Source organism: Quercus lobata, chromosome 1 (genome assembly GCF_001633185.2).
Source record: "Quercus lobata isolate SW786 chromosome 1, ValleyOak3.0 Primary Assembly, whole genome shotgun sequence".
NCBI lineage: Eukaryota > Viridiplantae > Streptophyta > Magnoliopsida > Fagales > Fagaceae > Quercus > Quercus lobata.
This window is the reverse complement of record NC_044904.1, coordinates 38,853,530-38,867,781: the sequence shown is the minus strand read 5'-3', so window position 1 is coordinate 38,867,781 and position 14,252 is coordinate 38,853,530. Positions and strand designations below refer to the sequence as shown.

General features: G+C 36.4%; 1 protein-coding gene across 2 annotated transcripts; it reads left to right on the top strand.

Moving 5' to 3' along the window:
* Positions 1 to 1,751: 1,751 nt before the first annotated feature.
* On the top strand, positions 1,752 to 6,379 carry LOC115989784 (asparagine synthetase [glutamine-hydrolyzing]). 2 transcript variants are annotated; one of them, XM_031113663.1, is made up of 13 exons: positions 1,753 to 1,940; positions 2,922 to 3,060; positions 3,481 to 3,576; positions 3,757 to 3,898; positions 4,046 to 4,236; positions 4,359 to 4,520; positions 4,612 to 4,692; positions 4,789 to 5,010; positions 5,099 to 5,233; positions 5,329 to 5,409; positions 5,488 to 5,574; positions 5,685 to 5,792; positions 5,900 to 6,379. In XM_031113663.1, exons 1-13 carry the CDS (start codon positions 1,861 to 1,863, stop codon positions 6,137 to 6,139), a joined length of 1,764 nt encoding a protein of 587 aa, XP_030969523.1. In that variant the 5' UTR covers positions 1,753 to 1,860; the 3' UTR covers positions 6,140 to 6,379. The 2 variants fall into 2 exon arrangements, with proteins under 2 accessions (XP_030969516.1, XP_030969523.1); XM_031113656.1 differs by having other exon boundaries at positions 1,752 to 1,940; positions 3,757 to 4,236.
* Positions 6,380 to 14,252: the final 7,873 nt, after the last annotated feature.

Below are 14,252 nucleotides of genomic sequence, written 5' to 3'. Positions count from 1 at the left end.
TTTGATTTAGACATTAACCTGTAATTTATGATACTTTTGCCTAATTGAATGGACAGTAGCCCCCCGTTTACCTAATTCTGTTCCTAAGAACTTGCCAATGCCAAACCTTTTATCTTAATATGTTCTTGGAATCTAGGATGAATTTTTTAATCCAACTTAAAAAAATATCTACAGAAACTTGTGGAACATGTATGGCCCACCTGTTCTACAAATTGTTTCTTTGCCGTGTAAATTTCTGCCAAGATATGAAGTCAAAATTTTACGCCACAGTTGGACATACGAATGAAATTGCCAAAAAAAAAAAAAAAAAAAAACCCTCAAAGTCGTGGAGTAGGATCTTTATATCGTTATATATATGCATAATTGTTAAATTGTAGGGGAAATTGATGTTGAAATGGATTTGAATCAATCCATATGTTGCACACTTGATAATAACAAAACTAATAAAAACCTGAAATTAATGACAGCCCTTTAATATACCCCTAATCTCTCTCGATATTCAAATTTCATACCTGATAAACCCAGGGGACCCCTTTATCTTTTTATCTCGAGTAAAGTCTAATTTAAGCTTGTAAAGTGACCTGAATTGTGGATAAATTGGCTCTGAAGTGATGGGCTATTATTAGACTGGAGTCTGGACACTGGAGTCTGCACACGTGAATGTAATATGCTTTCGGTATGGGAAACTGTACGGTCGTGGATATATATGTTCAGTTCAGTCATCTATTTCTTATGCCCAAAGTGGTTTACTCATCTCATCCGTTCATTATTATTATTATTTTTATTTTTTTTTAATTTGTATGAAAAATTATTGTTTGTATTGCGTAGATAAGATACTCCGAAAACTTGGATTATACGTGGGGTGGGGTAGGGGGTAATCCAAATTCGAAACCACAACTCTCTTTTTTTTTTTAAAAGGTGCAGGTCAAACAAAATACTGCATTTAGAGAAACAAAATACTACAATTTGATTCTCCAAACTAACAGCAGGCATCAACAACTAAACCAATTATTTCAGTCAAAACAGCTCAGAAATTGGTCTCATTACTCTACATGTATTTTCTGCTTGTTTTTCACTTCATTGGTAGGTAACGCATCTTTGTAGTGTTTAGCACGTACCATATAATCGCTATCATTTTCTTCGTTATCAAATACTAGTTGTTTATATTTATAAGTAACACGATAGCTAAATATAATGTTATAAATTACCCCGTCTTGTATCAAATGACGAATCACATATTTTATAGGGAAAGGAAAAAAATGTAGAAGTCTTTTTTGTACTGTGCATTGTTTTTTCACCAATTCCATGTGCCAAAAGTCACCGATCACATGTCAGCAACGCTGACATAATCTATTGGCCCTCCATCCTAGTAACTGACACGTTGATGGTTGAAATCGGTATGTACAAAATTGTTTAGTCAATTTAAAAAAGCTCAGCTGACTCAGCAACACCAGCAAAACGGATAAACCTTGCCGTGAAAATTGGAGCATTGGATCTTCATTTTAAGAAAAGAAAAGAAAAGAAGCAGAATTTTTTTTTGGATTGAAGAAAAAACAAAAAAAACAGCTAATTATACCACAACACGTGGTACAAACGAAGACGAAGTGGGTCCCGGTGGAAAGCACCAAAAGTCCAAAAATAAATGGGGGAGGAAAGCAATTAAAAACGGTGTCGTTTGGAGTGAGCTGGTTGGGCTATTTTGAGAGATCCTGCCCCTATAAATAGGTGGCTTGTGATGCGGTGAAACTTACTCCTTCAACCATAAATTATACGTGTTATATTTTCTCTCATATCCTCTTGCTTTCTTGGCTTCTCTTCTCTCCTTTTCCTTTCTTCCAATTTCTTTTTGTTGAACTCAATATGTGTGGGATACTTGCTGTTCTTGGATGCTCAGATGACTCTCAGGCCAAAAGAGTTCGAGTCCTCGAGCTTTCACGCAGGCAAAATATTTGTTCCTTAACTTTACATATACATATATTTTTCTCCTTGACTTTCTTATAACATGTTCTACACGTTAATGGTTCTTATATATTAAGATAAACACAACATAAAAGTACTTGTTTTCCAACTTCTTTTGAGACTTTCAAGTGCAATCTAGATAAGGGTGTGAAGTTTGTATGTGAAACTTAATACTTCGACTCTAGAGATTTTGTTTGTCATTGAGAACTCCAATTTTCCTAGGCAAGCCCTTTAAATTTAATTGGTTCTTTAGTTTTGCTATAGCTTTTAATTTGAGTTCATAAAAATATATTCTAGCTTAACTTCCTGTTACATGTCACTTTCAGGGCTCTGATCAACTAGATGTAGTATGGAATATGGATACACCTGAACGTAACTTAATATTGGCAACATATGGGAGGAAAAGCCAAATATTTATTACATATTTGAAAAGATAGGGGAGATAAAAAAAAGCCCCATAGTTATCTCAAAATATTGCTCCAAAGGCGAATATTGTGTCGGTGTTACAACTAATTACAATCCCTGTAATAATTTTATCCATGAACTTGTGATCGTGACCAGACCATGATGGTATGGTCTACCCCTCGGAGAAAGATTTCACTGATTTGGCAAAATTTTGATTGAGCAAATTTCCTAGTGTCCATTAACTTTGTTGTCATATGGGGCACCTATGTTTAATATGTATATTTTACTTTTATGGGGATAAGTATGTTAAATTAAATATTCATTAGATTAGATTAGCATCTAATAATGACAAATCATGTGGGATGCGGGTCCATGACAGAGTGCAATGATTAATATAGACATAGTAACTTATGGTAAAAAATATATTCAGCAAAAAAAAAAAAAAAAAACTTGTAGTAAAAGATGATTAGTCACTTTTTGGGTTGTACAAGAGGGAAAGATGAAAGTATTATTCCAGTTTGAAATGATCTTTGTTTTTGTTTTTTGTCCTTTCATAGATTGAAGCATCGTGGCCCAGACTGGAGTGGTCTGTACCAACACGGTGATTGCTATTTGGCTCATCAACGCCTCGCAATTATTGACCCCGCCTCCGGTGATCAACCTCTCTTCAATGAGGACAAGTCAATTGTTGTGACGGTATGTGCTTTCTGACTGTCCCTTTCATAGCTGTTGTGTTTTGGCCCTTTTCATAAATTATAAAAATTGAATGATGTTAGGATATTGCAAATTTTACTGCTGCAATTATTTTGTTAAAAAAGTGTATCAACTGGTCGGGCACTTTCCGTGCCAAATTCATTGACAACTTAATACAACCTTTGTAACTATTTTGTAAAAGAATAAATATGTTATTACCATGCTTTTTTTTTTTCTTTTAAATTTTGTTTGTATTGGTAGGTAATAATGGAGTATGAAATATATCGTTCTATAGTTAGATCAATTTAATCTATATTCAATAGTTTTTTTATTATTATATATATATTAAAAAAAAAAAAAAAAAAAAACCCTTTTGTTTTTAGTTTTATTTGCGAAATTGATGGAGTTTCTATTGAACATCAGGTCAATGGTGAAATTTACAATCATGAATATCTGAGGAAGCGATTGCCAAATCACACGTTTCGCACAGGCAGTGATTGCGATGTCATTGCCCACCTGGTGGGTGGCTTAACCTTGGCATATCATATCATTTCGATTGATCATGTGAAACATGTTTTTTTTTTTTTTTTAAAAGAAAAAAAAAATACATATGAATGATAGTTTCATGTTGAATTATGACCTATGACATTAGTTCTTGTTTTACAAATATTAACAGTCTTCCTTAATCTGTGTATGTAGTATGAGGAATATGGGGAAAATTTTGTGGACATGTTGGATGGAATGTTTTCTTTTGTATTACTGGATACACGCGACAACAGCTTCATTGTTGCCCGTGATGCTATTGGGATCACTTCCCTCTATATTGGTTGGGGCCTTGATGGTAATGTTTCAAAACGGTTCTGGTTTATGAGCAGAGTCATGGTCATAGATAGATATATCTATGCTCTGTTCTGTGCACAATTTCGAATTGAATTGAACTTGATGTTAGTAACTTCAATTTTATCCTCCTACTATGCTATATTTTCAGGCTCCATTTGGATATCGTCAGAACTTAAAGGATTGAACGATGACTGTGAACATTTTGAGTGCTTTCCACCTGGTCACTTGTACTCCAGCAAATTAGGTGGACTAAAGCAATGGTATAATCCTCTTTGGTTCTCTGAGGCTATTCCATCTACCCCATATGATCCACTTGTGCTCAGACGTGCTTTTGAAAATGTGAGAAACGCGAATTCTTCGTGTCCTAGAGGGTTTGAGATTTTAGTTTGCAAAATCTAGAAAGCAAGCAGGAACTTTTGTAATTTTAGCTGATTTTTCTGTGTACAATTTAATATGTTCAGGCTGTGATCAAGAGGCTGATGACTGATGTACCTTTTGGGGTTCTTCTCTCTGGGGGTCTGGATTCATCGTTGGTTGCCTCTATCACAGCTCGCCACTTGGCTGGAACAAAGGCTGCGAAGCAATGGGGAACACAACTCCATTCTTTTTGTGTGGGCCTGGAGGTGAGTTCTAAATTTTATTAATGACAAATTTTAGTGCAGCACTCAAGAAGCTTCTCTTAATTTCATATTGATCCATCTTTCTCATGATCAGGGTTCACCAGATTTGAAGGCTGCAAAAGAAGTTTCAGATTATTTGGGTACTGTTCATCATGAATTTCATTTTACTGTTCAGGTACTAATTCGAAATTAGTGTTTTATGCTCAAGAGTTTGACCTTATGTTAATGACTATGCAAAAATGTAAACCTCTTGTCTGTTGAATTGTGGCAGGATGGCATTGATGCCATTGAAGAAGTCATCTACCATATTGAAACATATGATGTAACGACCATTAGAGCAAGCACCCCTATGTTTCTTATGGCACGTAAAATTAAATCATTAGGGGTGAAGATGGTGATTTCTGGTGAAGGTTCAGATGAGATATTTGGTGGGTATTTGTACTTCCACAAGGCACCCAACAAGGAAGAGTTCCACCAGGAAACATGCCGAAAGGTACTACAACCTGTTATTCTGCATAGATTACCACTCCACGTGATTGTATTGTGAAATATAATTGGTATTATTTTGTTCTTGTATGCAGATTAAGGCACTCCACCAGTATGATTGCCTAAGAGCTAATAAATCAACCTCTGCTTGGGGACTGGAAGCTCGAGTCCCTTTCTTAGACAAAGAATTCATTAATGTTGCAATGGCTATTGACCCAGAGTCGAAAATGGTACGGAATTGAGATTCAATAAAATTGGGTTTTGCCGTTATTCTTTTTTTTTTTTTTTTAACACGTGAGTTTTACCATACTTCAATCCATCACAGATAAAAAAGGGAGAAGGACGTATTGAGAAATGGGTTCTGAGGAAGGCCTTTGATGACGAAGAGCGTCCCTATCTGCCAAAGGTATTGCATAATGACTTCCCACCTTAATTATTCTTTTGGTAACTACATAACTAACATGTCTTGTTTGATCCCGTGCAGCACATTTTGTACAGGCAGAAAGAACAATTCAGTGATGGAGTTGGATACAGTTGGATTGATGGCCTCAAAGCACATGCTGCTCAACATGTATATTGGCTACTCTATGTTTCTTTTATTCTTTTTCATTTTCAATTGCAAGCTACATGATGTGATAAAACTGCTGTGGTTGATGACTAGTGCTCAACTTGTACTTTCAGGTGACTAATAAGATGATGTTTAATGCTGAACGTATTTACCCACACAACACTCCCAACACAAAAGAAGCCTACTACTACAGGATGATTTTTGAGAGGTTCTTCCCACAGGTGTGACTAAATCAAAGTTATTTTACCCAGCAGATAAATATATTATGTGGATGACATTGTGAACCAACTTGGTTATGCTTACCCTTTTCATTACTCTCTGTATGTAGAACTCAGCTAGGCTGAGTGTCCCTGGGGGAGCAAGTATAGCCTGCAGCACTGCTAAAGCTGTTGAGTGGGATGCTACATGGTCAACCAATCTTGATCCTTCTGGAAGGGCAGCTTTAGGAGTCCATGATTCAGCTTATGACAATCAGGTTCCCTCTGCCAGCAACAGCATACCAGCGATTATTGGTAATGTACCTCTGAAGATGGAAGTTAGCACTCCCGGAGTTGCAATTCAGAGTTAATAGTTCTGATAGGGGACAGGACTATATCCAAATTTGAGGCATAAGTTTAAGCAATTACGAGACTTTGCATACCCTGCTTTACAAAGGGAATACATAATGTTAGGAAAGTATTCTATGGTCTTGTAAAGGTAATGTGTGTTCAATATATTGTACTTTCTCTATCCTAAGACATGCTTTTGAAGTGTGCTATGAATATATTTGAGTTATTTTAAAGAAAAGGTGGGAAATCTTCCTTCTTTTTTCTGTGATAAGTGGAATGTTGTGGTTACATTTATCAGTCATTTCTAAATAGGGATGGCAAAAACTCTCCACCTTGTCTTACATGGGTTTTTCCTGCCTCGAAAAGAAAAGGGGGGAAGGGTGGGTTTTGCTTGCCTCGTCGCCTCTCACACTACATATTCTGAATGTGTGTGATAAGTTTGAGGTAAATAGCACTGATAAAAGATAATTTTGGTTGCATATGAGGCAACCAGCCTCCTGAACGTGTGAGAAAAGAAGAGAATTAAGATTAATTTCCGCTTGCCTTTTACTTCTTTCCTTGCTATATTTAAATACAGCTTCTTCTGATAGCAATTACAAATGATTACAATTGATAATTCAAATAGTCATAACAATTGGCTAAACAATATCCTAATAACAACCAACTCAATCTCCTAAATAATAGAGAACCAACCTAATCTCCTAAATAATAGGAATTCTTATTGCAATCTATTTGAAGTTTTGAACTAACAGAACATAAACATAGCAGATAAATCTTGTTTATTTAGGGTGTTTGAACATCAGTTTTTAGTGTTTAAAATTGCTTAAGCCAAAAAAAAAAAAAAAAAAACCCAACAACAACAATAGACGCTTACACAGAAGAGAAACATCAGGGTAGATACCAACAAGGTCCTCAAACTAGACCCAATCCCAATAATAGGCCCTTGCGCCCAGAAGACAAAGGGAAGAGTTTGGTTAGAGAGACAATTAGGCCCAATTCTAGAATCCAGTGCTTTAAGTGTCAAGGCTTTGGTCATATGGTTGCCTGCCCAATGTCCTAATAAGACTTTATTGATTGAAGAATTGGATGGAGAGGAAGAGGTAGAAGTAGGCTATGTGCCTAACATAGAAGACATTGTAGAAATAGGAGAGGATGATTCCACCCAATTAGCTTGCATTAGAGCCCTACCATCTTTTGATAATCTCAGTGAGGGTAGTCTTGATACTCCTGTAATGAGTGTTGTTAGGTGTACTCTAGCACAGTCCAAAGAAAGTGATGATTGGAAAAGATATGCTATCTTCTAAACCTTTGTTAAGTGTGGAACCACAAATTACAAAGTCATCATTAACAGTGGAAGTTGCATTAATGCAGTTTCTTCTAAACTTGTCTCCCTTTTATTTCATGTGATGTGATTCCAATGGATGTAGAACACATTTTGGGATGACCATGGCTCTATGATTTAGATGTTACTCTTTATGGTTGCTCGAACTCTTGTTCTTTCGTGCACAATGGACAGAGGATTAAGCTTAACTGAGTCAAAACTAAGTTTGTTAGTGCAAGTAAGGCTAGAGAAGAGTCCAAAAAGCAAAGTATAAACCTCATCAATCCAAAAGAACTTGAAAGAGTTGTCAATCAAGACTCCATCATCTTTGCTTTGGTTGTTAAGGAAGCTGCACTAGATTGCTTTGAAGAACTAAGAAAAGAAGTACAGTCAGTGCTTCAAGAGTTCTAAGATGTTTTCCTTAAGGAGCTCCCACATCATTTGCCTTCTATGCGTGATATTCAACATGCCATAGATCTTGTCCCAGGAGCAACACTTCCAAATTTACCCCACTATAGGATAAGCCCTTCTCAATATGATGAAATGCCTAAACAAGTGGATGAGCTCTTGCATAAAGGATTTATGAGTGAAAACTTAAGCCCATGTGCAGTCCTTGCACTTTTGACCCCAAAGAAAGATGGATCTTGGAGAATGTGCGTGAATAGTCGCGCAATCAATAAGATTACTGTGAAGTATCGTTTTCCTATCCCTAGGTTAGATGATATGTTTGATATGATGTCAAGAGCCACAATCTTTTCGAAGATTGATTTGAAAAGTGGATACCATCAGATTAAGATCCACCTAGGGGATGAATGGAAGACTGCTTTTAAGACAAAGGATGGTCTATATAAGTGGCTTGTGATGCCCTTTGGTTTATCAAATGCTCCTAGTACTTTTATGAGAATGATGACACAAGTACTAAGGCCTTTCATGGGCACATTTGTGGTAGTGTACTTTGATGACATCCTTATTTATTGTAAATCAAAGGAGCAACATTTGGATCATCTTAAACAAGTTTGTTCCACTTTGAGGTGAGAAAACTTGTATGCCAACCTAAAGAAATGCTCTTTCTTCACTGATAGTGTCATTTTCTTAGGTTTTGTGGTCTCATCTAAAGGAGTTTTTGCTGACCCACAAAAGGTCAAGGCCTTAGTGAATTGGCCCGAAGCCAAGAACATTCATGAGGTTCGCAATTTTCATGGGCTTGCAACTTTCTATCGTCGCTTCATAGTGGATTTACTACAATCATGGCACCAATCATTGATTGTATGAAGCAAGGCAAATTCCAATGGTCAAATGCTGCTAGTAAAGCATTTAAAGAAATCAAGAAGATGACAAAAGCATTGGTGATGCAACTACCAGACTTTGATAAGGTCAGTGAAGTGGAATGTGATGTATCTGGTGTAGGCATAGGAGGAGTTCTTAGCCAAGATTGTCACCCTATAGCTTACTTTAGTGAGAAATTAAATGAGGCTAAGAAGAAGTATTCAACATATGACAAAGAACTCTATGCTGTAGTACAAGCTTTAAGATATTGGAGTCATTATTTGACACCCCATGAGTTTGTCATTTATTCTGATCATGATGCTCTCCGCCACATCAATTCCCAAAAGAAATTAAATGCTCGACATGTCCCTTAGGTTGAGATTTTGCAAAGATTCTCTTTTGTTTTGAGACATATATCTGGTGTTAAGAATAAGGTAGTTGATGCCTTGAGTCGCCGAGTCAGCTTACTTTTTGTGATGAGCACAAAAGTCATAGGGTTTGAGAAGTTGCAAGAGGAGTATGAATCTTGCCCAGATTTTGGAGAAGTATACACTACACTTAGGACTAAGCATCTTCAGGTTGTTGATGATTTTATCCTCCGAGATGGCTACTTATTTAAAGCCAATAAGCTTTGTATTCCCTGCACATTAGTTAGAAACTTTTTGGTTTGGGAATTGCATGCGGGAGGACTTTTAGGACATTTTGGATGTGATAAGACAATTGAAGAGGTAGAGGCTGTTCTATTGGCCAAGTCTTAAGAGGGATGTTCCTAAGATAATTGGTCAATGTCATCAATGTCAACTAGCTAAGCATTGCAAGCAAAATACTGGCCTTTACACTCCTCTACCAATTCCACACTGTCCTTGGGAGGATATTAGCATTGGACTTTATAGTAGGTCTCCCCCATGCTCTAAGACTTCCTTCCATGCTCTAAGACTTCTGATGCATCCAAGGTAGCCAAGATTTTTTTTGATGAGATTGTTAAGTTGTATGGGTTACCTAAAACAATTGTGTTGGATAGGGATGTTAAATTCATGAGCTATTGTTGATGGCCATTTGTGGAAGCCCAGGCAAACAGAAAAGCCCAATAATGAGGGCTACAAAGAATTGACAAAATAGATAGCAAAAAACTCATTAGGCCCAAGTGGCAGGAATAATGGATCACAGGCCCAACAAATAAATAAATAGGTCTTGAAGAGGCAAGCGGGCTTGAAGAAGTCAGGAAAGAAAGAAATAGCATCCCATGGGCAGAGTATGAGGTAGAAAAGTGAGAAAGGGCCGTCGTAGGCCTAAGGCAATGCAAACTAAGAGAGTAAGGGGTTTATGGCAGGCCCATGAAGTTAGTAAAAAGCCCATGGGAGTGTGGAATTAGCAAACGGGCCGATGAAGCCCAAAGAAAGTAATCGGGCCATGGATGCCCAAAGGAAAGCCCAAAGGGACATAGGAGCCCATGAGTAAAAGTAAAACAATGCCCATGACAGGCCACTGAGAAAAGGGATAAACGGTTAGTCCAAAAAGAGGTCCAACATGATTAAGTTATTACGGCAGGAATAACAGTTCAACGTAGCAGGCAATAAAGAAAATCAAAAGTGGGCCAAAGAAATGTAAGGCCCATCATCATACGAAGCCCAACTCCTGAATAGAGTGGGAAACCAAAGAAAAGCCCACATGAAGGGTCAGGAAACGCAAACGGAGAGTCTCCAGATCACGGCAGACGCATGAGCAACAGGCAAACTCTTGGACATGTCTGAAAGGAAAGCACGCGCAAGGCCCAGGCACCACCAGCCTGTACCCAGCCAATATAGGACATGGTGGGGCCATGGGCCAGAGGTAAGAGGTAAATGGGGTATGGTTTGGTGGTGGGGAGAGGGGAAAAGATCTATTTTGCGGTTCCTGCCCAAACCCTTTTGGGAGGTACGTCCTGCTGGGATGATAGACCACCCAAAAGAGACAAGTTTGAGGGGGAACCGTTGGGTGCATGCCTTGAGAGTAGAGAAAGAAAGCATTAATACCGTGGCAGGAAGAAGTGTTATGCTATACAGAGGAACGAAACAAACCTGCCTCTGTCTAGCAAGGGTGGATGTCACACAGACCTGGTGATCAGCAAGTACGCCCCCACAGCTATTTTTGGAAGACCCTTTGGCACATGATGGGAACAAAGTTGAAATTCTCCACAGCATATCATCCTCAAACTAATGGTCAAACTGAGGTTGTCAATAGGAGTTTGGGAGATCTTTTGAGGTGTCTCATAGGTGAGAATGACAAGACTTGGGAATCTATACTCCCTGTAGCCTAATTTGCATATAATAACTCAGTTGATAGGTTCATAGGTATGAAACCATTTGAAGTTGTTCATGGTTATACACCTAGGAGACCTTTAGACCTTCTCCCAATGTCCTCACATGATAGGGTTTCTGTGTTTGCAATAGAGTTTGCTAGTCACATGCATGAGCTACATAAAGAGATCAACAAACGAATTCATGCTAGTAATCTTAAGTATAAGACTCAGGCTGATTTACATCTACGTCATTTAGACTTTGAAGTAAGAGATTATGTTATGATTCGTATCAGGCTTGAACGGTATCCATCAGGAATCGTTAAGAAACTGCTGGCTCGCAGTGCTGGCCCATTCAAGGTGTTAAAGAAACTTGGATCTAATGCTTATGTGATTGATATACCTTCAGATTATGGTATTAGTTCTACTTTTAATATTGCCGATTTAATTGCTTTTAAAGGTCCAACAGTTATTCCTTATGACCCTTTTGATGATCCACCCTCTTTTTCTCTGACTAACCCTGTCCCTAGCCCTACACCATCTTGTGTCCAAAAGTCACATAAAGATATTGTTGATGTTATTTTGGATGAGCAGTCTCTTTTCACTAGGGATGGAACAGTTCAGCTCTTCTTGGTTTATTGGCGAGGACAACCTGATTCTGATTATACATGGATCACTAGAGATGAGTTGCAGTAGCTTGATCTCGCTCTTTTGGAGGCTTACTTGGATACACTTGCCACCACCTCATCTCTACCTCCTATCATACGCATATTTGAGCATCGACGGAGACGCTATGCTGACCTAGTGAGCTTGTGGTTTAATGGAGCTTATTCTGATGTTACTTGATCCTTATGAGCTTTACTTGATGGGATCAAGTTTCTCCCACCCCAAGGGAGTTGGTGCGGGCACCACATGATAGCACATTTGTAGAGATTATCTTTACCATTTATGTTATCTTTATTTGGGTTTATCTTTAGTATTGGATTAGTATTTGAGATTGTTAGGATTATCATATTAGTATTTGAAATTGTTTAGGATTTGTTTAGGAGAGTTTATCTTTATCATTATGATTCCTGGAAGTTGTATATAAAGCTCTAGATGGTTCTTTTTGTATTTTACAGACTATTATTATTATTATTGAAATTATTTGCAGAGATTGCATAGTATTTGTTTGGTGGTGATTCCAAACACCGTAGGTGGGAAGCTTAAGGTTCTACGATAGGACTAATCTAGGTGGGAAGCCTAGGTTGTCCTACATCAAACGTGCTGGGTATGGGTGCTTTTTACTAGAGTGTTTTGAGTTACTCCATTGCTCATTTTAGGGTGTTTAAACACTGAATTTAGAAAACTCCTCTTACCAATTTTTAGTTTTCAAACAACGTTGCTTAATGAAACTTTTGTAAATATGTTGAAAACCATGGGGCCCACTTGATTACCAGTTTTCAATTTACAATCAACGTTGCTTAATAACACTTTTGTAAATATGTTGAAAACTATGGGGCCCACTTGATTAGACAAAACATAAACTGACTTTTCTCACCTCAAATAAAAAAATATTAAATTGTACTATACTTGTCAGCTTTTTAAAAATAAAACACACACATACCAAACGCCCCTAGAATTGGAATCCTTAGCAACTTGGTAAATTCTGCATGACTTCAATTGTATCAACCACATGGTTTGGCTATCCAGCTTTGTCTGGGACATAACATTCCCTTATCCTTGAAGGTGAATCTTGTCCTCAAGATTCAAATACAAAAATTGATATTGTAAGTCCGTAAACCTCTCCCACGTAGCCAGGCATGGAGCCAGAAATTTTTGTTTTGGGGGGCTAAGTTGCGGCACTAACATATTTATCAAGATAACCCTCCACACACACACACACACACACACTCACACACACACATATATATACACACATGCCCTTTTATTACACACACACACGGATATATATACACACTAATAAGTTATATATATATACACACACCCAAAAAAAAAGAACTAAGTATTTTCAATCAAAATTATGTTTGATGGCGATTTTTCATGAAATAAAATTCATTTTTACCATTTGCATAGTAAAATTCTTAGAAAGTTTCATTTTCAATACAAATTATCAATTTTTATACTAAAGTAAAAAATAAAAAAAAATAATCTTTCAATTGAAATAATGAAATTTTCAAAAACATGAATGATTCAAAACTTAGAGGAATAAGTTATGTTCCAAACATATTTGAAACCATCTTGCTCTAATCCATTATGTGGCAACTAAAGAGGCATCTCATGTGTAATTTTAGTGACAAGATGTTTTTAATGAGTCAATGACTTGTTAACCGCCACATAACGAATTGAAAAAGATAGATCCAAATATGTTTGATGACAAACTTTATCAAATATTTAACAGATATAGCAGCACATTTTACAATAAAAAATAAAATTGCAAAAAAAAAAATAGTTATGTTTTTATAACTATTAGACCAATTTTTTTTTAAGAGCATTTTTTTTTTCTTGAGAAACTTTTTTAAGAGCATTTCGTTGGATTAATTCAAATATTTGAGAGGACCAACTCTTATTTTTGTAGGCTAAATTTTGAAACATTAAAATAATTATATATGTGTGTGTGTGTGTATATATATATATATATATTGTTGTAAATTTTAAAGTACTTGCAAGTGTACGAACCGTACCAAAATATAGTTTGACAAGAATGAGATCGAACCCACAAGGACTTGAATGAATGCAGGAAAATTAATCAAATATTAATCAAATTAATCCTAATCCAGTTTATTAAAACTTGGTTGTTTGCAATTAAATATACTAAGCAAATAATTAAACTAAGCAAAGATATAATATAAAGCAGTAAAGAGACGTAAACAATTTAGAGAAAGGAATGTTTTGGAATCCGCCTTATTAATTCATATCAGCATATATTTATGATCGTTAATTTTTCCCAACCCCTACATGATAATCTAAAAATCAATCTTGCTACCATGGAAAATATTATCATTAAAAATTCTATTTAAATATCTAAAGCATGTTCTTATTCGCTTCTTAAGTATAAAATCAAATCATCAATTGTATCCATTGACAAACAAATCACAAGAAATATCCAGTTTTATAATCAAGAAATAATAAACCAAGTATTCAATTAATTAAGATAAATTCTAAATCATGAGAAAAACTTGATTGAACTCATATCTAGAATCTCATCTTAGTCAATTGATATGAAATAAGAACAATTTAAATCATTAAAGAACAAATATTGTGGGAAAAA